The sequence below is a fragment of the Anticarsia gemmatalis genome, chromosome 11 (genome assembly GCF_050436995.1).
Source record: "Anticarsia gemmatalis isolate Benzon Research Colony breed Stoneville strain chromosome 11, ilAntGemm2 primary, whole genome shotgun sequence".
NCBI lineage: Eukaryota > Metazoa > Arthropoda > Insecta > Lepidoptera > Erebidae > Anticarsia > Anticarsia gemmatalis.
The window spans coordinates 3792950-3807279 of record NC_134755.1 but is presented as its reverse complement, the minus strand read 5'-3'; the positions used below and the strand labels follow the sequence as shown (position 1 = coordinate 3807279).

At 34.2% G+C, this 14330-nt stretch overlaps 1 protein-coding gene across 4 annotated transcripts in view; it reads left to right on the top strand.

Moving 5' to 3' along the window:
- Window positions 1–32: 32 nt before the first annotated feature.
- CASK (peripheral plasma membrane protein CASK) overlaps window positions 33–14330 on the top strand; it is a 228006-nt gene continuing 213708 nt past the window's right edge. For 2 of the 4 annotated variants that reach the window (XM_076119684.1, XM_076119683.1), the window contains exons 1-11: window positions 33–521; window positions 2306–2418; window positions 2857–2962; window positions 3907–3984; window positions 4466–4647; window positions 6230–6298; window positions 8333–8508; window positions 8879–9001; window positions 9393–9567; window positions 10593–10714; window positions 11035–11232. In XM_076119684.1, the coding sequence (XP_075975799.1) occupies window positions 463–521; window positions 2306–2418; window positions 2857–2962; window positions 3907–3984; window positions 4466–4647; window positions 6230–6298; window positions 8333–8508; window positions 8879–9001; window positions 9393–9567; window positions 10593–10714; window positions 11035–11232 (1401 nt within the window). In that variant the 5' untranslated portion in view covers window positions 33–462. The remainder of the gene's footprint in view (window positions 522–2305; window positions 2419–2856; window positions 2963–3906; window positions 3985–4465; window positions 4648–6229; window positions 6299–8332; window positions 8509–8878; window positions 9002–9392; window positions 9568–10592; window positions 10715–11034; window positions 11233–14330) is intronic. The other 2 variants (XM_076119690.1, XM_076119685.1) reach the window with 1 other exon arrangement.

The following is a 14330-nucleotide window of genomic DNA, read 5'->3' as shown; positions in this document are numbered from 1 at the left end:
TCGTACCTAACTTCATTCAGAACATTTGCAACCCTCAGAATGTCAAAAGTAAATAAAAAGAATATTTTCTGAAATAAATGAATAAAATTATATTACAATAGTTACAGTTTTTGCTAATATTTATTACCTGCACCTATAGTGTTTAATTTAAAGTGTTTCACTTCTAGGGTATAATTCGTTAGTGTTTTTCACCAGTCTTATTGGAAAATTTCGCGAATGAGATCGTTTTACTGTGTAAAATGTACATTTTCCGATCGAGCACAGAATTAAGTGTCCTACTGCACTCTCAATTACAAGACTTCCTACTGAAATATCATTTAGTGTTCATTTAAAATTTAGTGTTCTTGATAAACGTGACGAATAATCTCAGGGCGTAACCACTGCTTAGAGGGGTTGAAGGCTGTGTTAAAATGATATTTTTTAATATTTTCTGAAACGTAGCAAAGAGTGTTTTTGTGAAAAATGGCTGAGGACGAAGTGCTTTTCGACGATGTGTACGAGTTGTGTGAGATCATTGGCAAGTAAGTAAAACATGCAATTTGCAATTTATATATGTATCGTATTCAAAACTGTCGCACGATATATGTTCGCGCTCTAATAGCCACGTTATTTTTCCTGACCTGGGCTCTTCCCGGCGGCACGAAATATAGAAAAAAATACAGAATTTAATTAAAATTGAAATTGTGTGATACATTTTTTAGTTCATTTATACTGATTATTCAAACTAAATTTATAGTTATGATTTAAATTAAAAGGAAATCTAAAAAACCAGGATGAATATCTAACAATTATTAAGTGTCATTAAATTAATGTTTACTTCTAATCATGCTGGTATGTTTATTTTATGTTCTTATCAGACACTAGACATTCCTGTTATCAGGTTACCTGAATTTAACATTTCAAATCAAATAAACCTAGTTTTACTAATTATATGGCATTTTTTTTAAATAATCCATTCTGATTGTATTCTTATTAGAATTCTATGGTATTTTAAATTAGACTAATAGTCATTAGATAATTTACTCTATAAATTTATAAATTTTGTTTAGGTAGGTTGGTCAAAGTGAGGTTAATCAAATTATTAGCCAGTTTTTAAGTCAATTTAAATATAAAAATGCATTGAATGAGTACACAGTATGATTAAAAGAAACAAAATTGCGACTAATATAATGAAGTAGTTTAATAAAGGCAACCAAAATTAACTCACTTTTATAGCAAAAATATCAGATTTGTAGCATTTTAACCATTCCTTAATGCAAATCAGAATGTAAGTGAGGTAGGTATATTAATAATAAATAAGTAAAGCTAGAATAGTAATCATAGGTATTTTTAGTATTTTAATTGTCAGACATTATTTTTTGTCACTGATTCAATAGATATTGTAGTTATTCCTCGTAGTAAACACAAGTATAGTATAGGACTATCTTTTTACTGACAGGTCATTTTTAAAGAAATAATAGTACACTTTCATTCACATTCTAATTTTATTTACTTGCCTAGAGACACTTTAAAAAGAAGATATTCAATTGCAATTCGTGAAGAACAGAATAGAACAGTTTCCTTGTACACTAATAGGCATTCGTATACTAGTCATTTACCTACATAAATAATTGTAATTAATGTGCGTAACTTAATATATTTTCACTTTATCTTAGGGATAGCCTATCAAACACCTGGAGAAAAACACTCTTTAATTAGCAATTTTCTATTAAATAATACCTAAATTCAAATACAAACAAACCTGTGTCACTACTCAAGTAGGTGATGACATCATTCTAAGTGTAGCCATGAAAATATTATTGTTGTCTTAATAACTATGTTTACTATGGACATTAAATATCCTGCTTGCTTAATAGCATGTATTTAATGCTTTTAAGATTACTATTAGTAAATGGATCATAGATTTAACTTTCCATTCAAAATGGATTTCTGTAATAACTCTGAATTTGGTAGACAACATGTAAACTGTATCTACTGTGACCACTCTATTGATGATTAAGTAAGCTAATTTTAATATTGAGTGACTTCGTTTAACTTCATATTTATGTATTTAAATTATGATTTTCCTAACAGCAAGAATTACATGTTATCAATTAAAGATACATACGTACAGTGAAATGTTGTTGCCAGCAAGAACATTCATGGAAACCATTTCTTAAGTTTCTAGTGACTGTTAACAATTATTGTACACATATTCAGTAAATCTCTAAAAATTGACTGGATAAGGATATATATTTAGCTACTTAAATGCTACATGTTATATGTACAAATATTATTTACTATTTTATGATAAATTTCTTTCAAGGGGGCCATTCAGTTTGGTGCGAAGATGTGTGCACCGTCAGACTGGCCAGCAGTTTGCAGTCAAGATTGTTGATGTGGCCCGGTTCACTGCCAGCCCTGGACTTAGTACAGCTGGTAAGAATACACTTATTTATTTCTTACTTACTATTTAAGAGGCTGTAATATTATTGAAATGGGCTTAGGGAGTCAACTTTCACTTGATATGTGTTGGAATGTTTGCTTTGTTTATCAGTAGAGTCTAGAAAAGTGATAAAATTAGAAATCAAGTTTAGATCTTGAAATAGATATCTGTTTGGTAATGTGGTAGTAATAATATTACTCCAATAAAGAATTGTAATGTGCCTGCACTTTCTCTTCAATAACATTTCTCATATATGATAACTTGCATAAGTCTTAAACAGAATAGTTCCTACTTCTGTTTTCTATTCTATTCTGTTATGTATGTGCAGGGACATTATTACTGCAAATCAGTAGCAATAAACTTTTAAGATGCTAAGATTAAATTCTTTGTTTAAGAACTGGGCTAACAGAAGTGTGTTTATTAATTTCCAGATCTAAAACGCGAGGCGACAATATGCCACATGCTGAAGCATCCCCATATTGTAGAGCTGTTGGAGACATACAGCTCGGAGGGAATGCTCTACATGGTGTTTGAGTAGTGAGTATTATTTTATTTCATATCAGTAGTTGACTATAAATTGTCTGATAACTTATTGTCTTGGTTTTGGGTGAAAATTGAAAGAATTTGTAGGTTTCGATAAGTTACTGTACAGCAAGGAATATTGAGTGATAATTATTTTGAATATTGTTATTAAACTGAAAAAGAGAGATTCTAGAAAACATTTTTATTATGAGATTACTACTTTTGGTTGGAATAGTAATCTGTAGGTTTTAAATATTTTACATTATAGAAACTTAAGACTAGGTCTAAGGTCTATAATGATTTTTCATTAGCCTTTTTTTCTAATCTTGCTTTGTATCATATTTTCATCATGTTGTAGATTCTGTATCTTGTGTGTACTATTAAAAGAGAAAGCGTGGGCGTGTAGGGAACGCGCGAGACCAAAAATCCATTCGTGTGTGTAATTCTATAAATAGGTTTATAATGTTCATACTATGCACATATTTTACTCACATTTTTGTGATAATATTTCTCAGCCATTATACTTTGCTATGAAGAAAATATACCTATGTCATATTTTAAATAATTTGTTAACTAACTTATGTCGTAAAGGGCAGACTTTATTACTAGGGTGTGCCTTTAAATTATGTGCTATAAGAATGTGTAGGTATTTTATTTATACAGGGTGTTATGAAAGAGTATTTGTGTTTATACATTGAATATATTTCTGTTGAAAATGTATTTGACATTCGGAAGCTTCTTACCAATCCTTGTAATTTTGTAACCAGTTTTCAAAGTATTGAAAGTATAATAATATAGGAGCATATTGAAGTCTGTCATTTAAGTAATGCTAGGGATAAAATATATTATTTAACTCTTATACTTTGTTGGAAGTCATAGCGTTTGTAATTTCGTTAATATTAGGGATAAAATATGATACATAATAATATCTAACTTAATATGTTCTTCTTTATTTCCAGTATGGATGGTTCCGATCTTTGCTTCGAAGTGGTTCGTCGCGCGACCGCCGGGTTCGTGTACAGCGAAGCCGTTGCGTGGTGAGTTATAAATTATAGATTTAAATGTACAGAAAGTTGATTAATAACACGCATTCTATTAAGTAATTGTTTTACAATGAATCACTAGGTATATCCGTGTTTTTCTTGCACGCAATTTTTCTTATTAATATTTATTTGTTACTTTAATTGATATTCCTGTGCAATGTAGTATTTTTTTTACTAGACATTTGAAATTGCAGTGATGATTAATATCATCTAAAATTTTTTTTAAAAGTGCATAATGAAAGCCTTTCTTTTCAAATAATACTGGAAGTTTTTCCTATTAAAGTGATTTGTATACCCAAACATAGTACCTAGTTTATTCAAACTTTATAAACATTTGCTATTACCTCTGAACTGTTATACAAATCTTAATTATATAAAAGGCCAAAGTTACAAAACAAAACCATCCTAAAATACATTTTAGTATTAAAACTTAACCTTTAATTTTACTAACATATCAAACAATTCCCATCCACAGCCACTACATGCGTCAGATCCTCGAAGCTCTTCGCTACTGTCACGAGAACGACATAGTCCACCGCGATGTTCGTCCGCACTGCGTACTCCTCGCCGGCCGTGACAACTGCGCTCCCGTCAAACTCGGCGGGTTCGGTGTAGCTGCCCAGTTGCCCACGCCGACCGCTCATAGAGCTCCACCTGGTAAATTATGATGTAGTTTATATTGATGTTAGTTGGTTTTTTATAGTCTGTCTATTGATTTATTTAAGAGGTGCTACAAAATGCTTACACGTTGGTCGTATTGGTAAATTAAAAGTCTAGGTACATATTATGGTTGATACGAAATTATAAATGCGACAATGAATTGACTAGGGTACCATTCAAAAGGTTTTCACTATAAATTCTTTTGCAAGTGGCACATGTTGCCTTAGTCCCCCTAGTTATGGTTGTTCCTTTTATTACAGTAACTGATTACACAGAGACTATTTTTTTAATTATTGGTATTCGCAGGGATTATAATGAAGCCAAAAAGGTTGATCATGTCAATTCTCGATTGACCCAATTGCTAACTGTTGCTGTGTGTAATTAAAAATAAAATATTAGCAGTATAGTACATTGGTCAATTCCCTGAAGTAATATAACATTTTATGTGTTCCATTCGTTTTACCACTCTATCATAAATTAAACAATATGCATACATTGTTTGACAGCTGTTACTTTATATTGCAGTTTCCCACATGCGACATTGCATGCATTTCCAGCCACGACATTTCCTCATTTCTTATGAAACTATAAACATGTTCCATTGATTTATAAAGTAAATTAATTTAAACACTTATTATCCCACTCCTGGGCATAAATATTCATGTGCAATTAGAGAGGAGTTAGGTCTTGAGTCAGTACCTATTATTGTACCAACTATTAGTCGATGTTCCCCCGAAAAGAGAAGGATGGGTTTCGTCTCGAGTCTTTAGTCTTTAAATAAATAATAGACAGATTATTATTGAACAATTAGTGTAGTAATGTATTGTGATTGTGACCTATGCACACAAAGCCTAATACAGTACTTTATTTAATCGAGAAACTTGAGCCTATATAAACTAAGAAAAATTTAAAAAGCAACAAATTTACAAACAGTAGGTCTCAGGTTGATCGATAAACCAAGTTCGGAATTGATTGTCTTCTTTTTAGATGTCTGTAATGTATCGTGTCAGTGCATTAAGTGTTGTTATTTGCAAAGTTTAGTAATATTTCTTATTAGAATTATTTGTCCACATAAACATCAAGCATATTAGGTTAAATATACATAGATTGATAGATCTACACTCTTTGTTCTTCTAAAATTATTGTTATTTTTCTAAATTCGTAGATACTTAAGTACTGGAATATTTTGTATGTTTATCTTAACAACTATTTTTAACAATCACCGAATGCTACACTTCTACATAAAGCGATTTAGCTGGATGTTTTTTGAGATTATTTTCTGAAACTTATTTAGTTTTACAACTATGTTTTTATTTAGTTTTACAACTATCCTTAGCCCTGGTTTTAATGTAAATCTATGAAAAATACTATCATATAAAAAAACTATATATTTATACTAATATAACGTTAGTACGATATTGTAACATTAGTCGACGCTATATTAAAGCAGGGTAACTTAAAATACGTTTTAAAACTAAATAAAATAGAGACAAATTTTCAAAATGTTACACATCAGTTTTATAGTCGAGGTTTACAAAACATAAGTTCAGTTGATGACAATAGGAATTGTATTATACAGAGTTGGTGATGGACAATCGACCGCTAATGGGTCCGATGGGCCAAGCCTATCTCAAATCAGACGAGTATGGTAAGACAGTGCCCTGCATGGACATTATGTGCAAATATCATCGCACAATGTCTCATACACATAGAGCTGCCATCTAAAGAATAAAAAATAGGAATAGCATGAGCAACAAAATGTAAAGATTTTTTTGTATTTTTTTGCTTTTGGTAGGTGGTTTATATAATGTTATTTATAGTGGTTTGTTATCTGTTAATTGATATATTTTTATGAAAAACATTAATTATTATTTATTATTTATTGTGTGAGGGTAAAATGTTGTACTCGGCTTCAATTATGACTTATTGTTGTAGAACTGAAAGCCGACTTTAACATAGTTGAAAGTAAGGCTTGGCTTATGATGATGATGATGCTATGATAAAGTAGCCCAAAGTAAGGTGCAATTCTATTAGCTTCTTTCTGACTATGGTTAAGTAATAATCTGAAACTATTCACATTTTGAAATATCCTCAGTTCAGACGGTATATGTAGTATAAAGATTTAGGAAAAGATGGCAGCTCTAATTACACCACATGTCTTCTACAACAGACATGCTTCCGATCACTATTAACCGTATTGGCACATTTCTTCATTAACACTTTTAACTAAATACCCTTTCATTCTATCATCGTTGTTTCGTCAACAACTATCGGTCGGTATCTGTACTTGTATAGTTGGTTAAATCGCTGAGTAACGCGGTTATATTGTGACTAATTCACGTAGAGATTTGTAGTGAATAATGTGACAGAGATGGCGTCATTATTTGTAACACGTTGAACGCTTACGGCTTGATTGATTCTAAATTGTCAGTCGGTGTAAGTTCATGTTTCGTTCTTACGTTTGTATTAAATGCTGAGCTACGCCGACGGATTGTCCTAAAGTCACCTCTTTTTTCATGACCGTAATATCTATTGCTAAAGTCTCAAATCGTGTATTTTATCTCTGTATACAGGGTGTCCTATAAGGTAACAATGAGTTACTAATGAGAGATAGGCGTCTACTGAAGTCTACTTATATGAAATATTTTTTCCGCTGCCAACATATAACTAATATTTTATATGGTGTATATAATCGTGAACTTACTAAGACTGACACTGAATAAAAATTAAGCCTAATGCTACAGTGATGCTCAATACACATGCTTTATGCATAAGTACTGTAGTTACAAAAATAAATAAATACAATCTATGTAAATAAGAAAAATAAATTACTGTCTGTCTTTGTAAATAAACGCTGATACTCTAAATCGAATTTGTAAACACACTAGCTATGAAATGTTTCGTCTCTGTATTTAAACTAATAAAATATGAGACGAATCATTTATAGGTAAGGAGTCACTGATAAGAGTAAATATTAAGTTATACGTAATTAACACAGAAAGATTGCGCATCAAAAGCTTTTCAGTAACATAATTATAGTCCGACTCAGGTTTTTCTATTGTATTTTTTCCAATGATAAACTCTTATCCATGTACGCACGCGTGTGTAGTTGTGTACGTTAGGAGTATACGTATGTACGTAAATATACAATGCTGTGCATACTCGTGGTTGAGTTTTAGATTAATTGTAAGTGATGTCTTTAACAGCAATCTTTCTGTGAAAGTTTCTAAATACTGTTAAAACACGCTATAAATCCTTGCACGTAAACCTGTGTCAATTTTTATTGATGCACTTGTCACTAATCTTACTGGTATTTGTATATTTTGGATGTTTATTCATGAAGGTGTGATGGTGTTGGTATAAAGAATTTTGTTGGTATAAGCAGTCAATGAAACGAATGCTTGTTAATATTGGTAATGATATTAAAATGCAAATGAAAAGTACTTTCGTACTTTTGTCAACAACACTAGCGCCATCCGTCGATGCGAAAGATTACATATATAGTACAGCAAGTCTAAACAAAATTACTGTTAAAATTATATTACTCGATCGTTTACCATTTGGAAGAAAAATAACGAATAAATCCTTCCACCATATATTATTATGACAAAACTAAAAAGAAACTTACCAAGCCTCTTAGCTTTCTATCTGCTGTCAATATCTAAATAACGTAATTTTGCAGGTCGCATCGGTACTCCTCACTACATGGCACCTGAAGTGGTGTCCAGCCAGTTGTACGGCAAGCCGGTCGATGTTTGGGCCGCGGGGATACTCTTGCATGTTCTACTGGTGGGGTATTTGCCTTTCACGGGGACTAGAGAACGATTGTTTGAAGCGATTTGTCGTGGACGATTGAGAGTAAGTATTGAAAATGAAAAGGATAGATTGAATTTCTGTTTACTCATTCCTTCTCCAAGAACTTTGGCAAATGAGTACAAACTTTAGACCATATAAAAAGTTCTAGATCTTCATCGTAGTTCAATAATGTTGTCAATAACATATCTCAGTAATATGATCGGATGAGAACTGCTAGTTAGTGATAAATTGCTACAGTTCAGTAGCTTAACAAAGCAGTTGTAGCAGAGCAGTCAAAATATTTCAGTAATTTAAGGCTGTTGTCTGTTATTACACACAAAACTTTATATAATAATGAAATTGGTGAACATAGTCACAATTAGAGTACAAAATTATAGTGTAAAAATTTTAATTTGTTATTGTTCTTCGACAGTTTGATGCACCCATGTGGGATGATATCAGCGACGCGGCTAAAGATCTAGTCCAAAGAATGCTTACCGTGGATCACACGCAGCGGATTAACATACAGGAAGTCTTGAACCATCGCTGGATACGGGTAAGAAATCATTCTTAAACAACGGCTTAAAGTTTGCTCAGAGATTTTACGTATATGTTATTTCACGTGCATGCAGTTTTAACGCATATGTGCGTATACTTCAAGATGTTCAATCACTTATTTGAAATCTGTTGAAGTGTTGAGTCCTATTAATTCGTATAAAAACTATATTAACTAGAAATGTTGTTTATAAAATTGAACTATGAAAGAAATACACTTAAGTAATCATGGTTTGCGTTGGTGTTTGTGGCAACTAAATGGTTGCTAAAAAATAAATTTACTCCATTACTGGCCTTCAATTAGAATAATAGAATTTCCATTTAGTGAGTGATTGTAGTTAGTTGTTAATTATTCGCACCTTCAAATGATTTCAACTAATGTTTGTTTTTAGGATCGCGAAAAACAAAACCGGATCCACCTAGCAGCCACAGTAGAAGAGCTGAAGAAATTCAACAGTCGTCGCCGGCTCCGCGCCGCTACCCTCGCGGCCGCAGCAGCTGATGATGAAGAGGATGAAGAACAACCTGCTCGCAGACAAGTGTTGCTTGAAGAGGCTAATGCCGCTGGTTAGTTAGTTTATATTATGACAATTAAGTTAGTTTTATGACTGTCAAAGTTAAACTATCAACTATCTTTTAGATAAATAATACACATGATTCCAGTGATATATCTTCAGATAGAATTTGGCCAAAAAATAACTGATTTACTAACAGGTGTCTGTCATTTGAGTCGTATATACTGCTACTACGATTGTATGTATGTTTCTAATGACTAGAGTATCGTATGCCTAAATATTTTAGTTAATACTATTCAAGTACCCCTGACCCTATCTAAAGAAAATATCGTTTGATCCGTACGTATATGGGTCAGCGCAGACCAAGAGGAGCGCAGCGGAGAGGATTTTTTTAACGCACTTGAAAATCAACTTTAAAGTCATTAAAATAAAGTGCATAATTGCTTGAAACTGACAAAAAATGCTCGCGCGTCCTCGAGGATGCGCGGGTATCCCCGCGCGGCCTCGCGTATCCGCCGGCATCGTCCGAGAACTTTCAATGTTGTTACTGAGTTTAAAGAGGGAAAACGTCATTTTTATTCTTCTTCAGCCAAAAGAGCAATTATAATCATGGCCCAGTCCACCATCGTTGACGAAATTCACGACAAACTGGCCTGTTTAATGTAGAATGGTAACCCAGAACGTTATCCTCGCGCAGTAGCGAGCATTTTCTTGACGGCTCGCGGATGTCGAGCATCCGCGAGCCGTCAAGAAAAATGCTCGAGACCGCGCGAGGATTATTCCGGTCTGTCTGCGCTGGGCCTATAAGTTATCTAGCGCCACGCCGCGTTGCAGTTACGAAGCGCCATGTCCCGAGATATTATTTAACACTGATTTGTTCCGCTTGAACGGAGCTTATCACAGCTGTAGTGTAACGAATTCTAACACGCTTTGCCTAGATGGCGCTGTTATACATTTTTGATGTAACTTACAACGCCATCTAGTTCTATATGTGACAAACAAATAGCTACCTTTCTTTTTTTGCTTTTTTTATTTACTGTGTTTTATCTCTATTTACATTATGTTTATTTGTTACAGCCGTGAACCTGATAGTGGAGTCTTTGGATGATGTGGCGGTGTTGCAAGACGGTCCGATGTTCATGGACCCTGATTTATTTCACAGCGTGCTTGATGATTTGCAACTAAGAGCTTTGTTAGAGGTGAATATTTTCATCTTATTTCCGAACCTTAGACGTCGGTGGACAGAAGTCGGTTCAATTAAGGAATTCGATTATGCCCGCGCTACTAGGTGGCTAACTTAACGCCCAGGGTCTCGCTAGACTTTTTAACTCTTTTTTAATGCTTTGTTATCTTGTAAGAAGTTTAGTATCTTTACCAGTTTAAATTGTTCATAGCTAGCAGCATCGATTGCAAGACATTTTTTCTGAAGACAAAGCGATGCGTCTTAATTTAGCGCCTAAAAGTATTCCTTTAAAAAGTACGAGTCTACATGCTTAAGAAATATTCTTATGTTGAACAGATCTACGACCGCATCGCGTGCACGGTGGTAGTGACGTCAGGTCGTGCTCCGGCGGCGGAGGGCCGCGCTCGAGCCCGACAGGCGCTGGACGCCGCCACGCGCCTGCGAGCTGCAGCTCCCGCGCCTGCTGCGGCCACGCCCGCCACCGCCACCAACATACACGAGATACGACGCTTGCTCGCTGCACCACATATTAAGGTAGGTTTTATGTGATTTTCTCAGGGAATTGAAAGCAAAAGACTTGAATTAAGATTAGAATTTACTCTTGATAGTTAAAAAAAATGGAATTTAGAGGATTCTGAGTGGGTTAGACAATTGTAACAGTTTTCCTCGTTAGCCCTTGTGAGAGTATGTGTGTAGGAGAAGAGGCATGTGTTAAAACATCCCACGGTTTGTACAGGTACGCACTGACGTACCACCACTACTCCGCGTGCCGACGATTCAGCTATGAATCGAGCACATAATTATCATTTGTTTGTATTAGTCGTTTTTTTGGGAGTGGGTTGGCCATGTTAGGAGCGTGCACCCGGAAAATTGGCGAGGTTGGTGACAGATTGATACCACATGATAGACAATGGACATCATTGTCGAGGTCGACGCAGGTGGCATGATGAATTAACGGCATTTGCGGGCCCATCGTGGTGGGTTATGGCACAGGACAGACATATTTAGAAGAAAAGAGTGGAAGCTTTTGCCCAGCATCGGAACAATAACAAATAATAAAACGTTTTTAGTGTTCGTTTCATAACTTTTTATACTATTTGAGAGAAACGAGTGTTTTTTACAAAAAGGATGTCTAAAAAACAATCATCGAACCACATTGTAGGCAAGTAGCATCAGATATAACAGACAATAAAAGTAAATATAAGGTAGTGAGGTGTGAATCATATAAAATATACTACCTCGCAGTTTCCTACTGTCGTTTATCTAGACCTGAGGTACTAAATTTCACGTTGAGTACCTTAATAAGTCAACAAACGTGACAAAACAATGCTCCGATGTCACGTCAACGCAATTCGTCCTAATATCGCAAAATTTTCTTCACAAACGGTCCCTCTCCAATAACCTCAAGAGAGCAGTCGAAGTAACATTGTACCTTCATAACCTATAAAAACCTTGGTACTAGTACTACCGACATTTGTCTACACATCACGTTCACCGCGAAATCGTTGTACAGGGAACCAATTTTATCGATCTTACTGTATATTTACAAAATATTTCATCCCATACAAAAGTTTTATTAGAGCTCACGTGTCGCGAATACGCAATGAGCCTTGTCTTATTCAAACAAAATTCAATATCCATATCCTCGGTTGTTTATAAGTTGCGGGCATAAACAACGGTGGATTCCGCCGGTCCTCGGGGCGACTGTAGCGAATACTTGTTTATGGACATTCTTATTTTAAAGATAAACTTGATGTACTGTCTCGGCTTGCGGTTTGTTTTCAAATTGAAATGTCATGTTGTGGAAATGGAATAAATTCTTGAAACTCCGGAAACGTAGTTTGTCGTTTTTGTAATGGTAAAAGTTATTACTCTTTCACGTAGGATGGTTAATCGTTATTTTCTTAATTTTTGCTAACGGCTATACCACTTTTCGCAGTTTAGAAACAATGTTATAGTAGGCTTCCAAAAACAGTACAAAAAAGGTCTCTTGTACACTGACCAATGAGTGTAGTACCTGCGGAACTACTATAATTCAACGAAAACGAAACTTCACACAGAATTTCGGTAGATTTTACCATGATTTAATTATTTTCCGAGCTTCATTTAAATGAAATTTGAATCTTTTAAACATACATTTAATTCACGAAAGTGCGAAACCAACAATCGATTAAGCCACATGATAGTTATCGAACATCGAAATTGTACAGATTTTTGTGCAAAATTATGTACCTACAACGGAGACAAACGTACCTATTTATTGGTTTACTTCACAATCGAATATATTTCACACAACCTTACTTCATATACCTTTTTACCGTGTCTAAATAAAAGGAATACCTGAAAGCCTTTCAGCGAAGATACACCAAAACATTTTGTACCGCAAAAAATATCAAGATAGCGTACGTGAAGCGAACGAATTCACATAAGTGTATCAAATCATACCGGTATATGTACAATATTTACCGGTTGGCCTTGTAAAAGTTTCATGTCAAGGCGGGTTCAGGCGGCCCTGTGGTAAGTCCTACTTTATACTTTAGCTAAGGTTTCACACGAGTGTAAAGTGCTAGTATATTTCTTTGGTTAGTTCTTATTATTGTTATTGCAGCAACATACACGAATTATGAGATGGGGCACGACGAAAATGTTCAAGTACAATTGATTTTTGGTGTCACTGTCTTTTGAATTAGAAAACGCTCATTAAACTTAATCATTTATTATTTTAATAAGTCAACATTTAACAGGATTTTACACCCCATAGTGTTAGACAATGAAATGACTTTAATACTTCTGCGATCGTCAACATTATAAGCGCACCACAAAGTTCCTAAATCAAGTCTTCCATATTTCTGTAAATACTCTGATTTCACACACTCTATCCCTAAAATCGAGTGATATTGTATAATATTGTATTCGTTACTCATAATACATAATATTGTAGTATATCCACACCTTAACAGGGCCGTAGCTCGTCATCTGCATGTTTTAGTAGGGTCTCCACTACAACTCACAAAGACGGACAAGTTTCATGGGTGTGCGGTGTTTTATTTATTCACGATTTGACTCGGAACTGCATTGTAGACACAGATTGAGGGAAGGATAAAATTTTACGTTTATTCCCCGGGTTTATATCTATTTGGGTTTCCGGGTACGGTTTTGTGTCATGATATTTATTTGATTGTAGTTTTTTTTGTAAAGTATGTTGATGTGTAGTGCGTGGGTCTACGAATTATGTCATGACTTTTTTGGAAGTTTTAACGTACTTTCTTTTTATGTATGAATACGAATGAACCAATGGATGTTTATAAGAACCCTTCTCTGGTCGCTGCCTGGCGTGATTTTATGTATGTATGTTTGTAACAACTTTTTAAAAATATGATTTTATGTTACAAATGTTCGACAATCGTGGATTATTAAATGTTCCTCAAAAGTTATTATGTCAAGAGCAGTTCTACAATACATTTCTATTATTGTGCTAACCAGCCCAAATTCTTGCAGTATGAAAACTGTACTAACGGCTCTATCTTGATGTGACCTGAATAATACGTATGATATAAAAGATACAGAAAATTTCGTGGCATGTCCGTATGTTGATCTCTTAACGTCAGACAACTGTGATCTCGAATCTTATA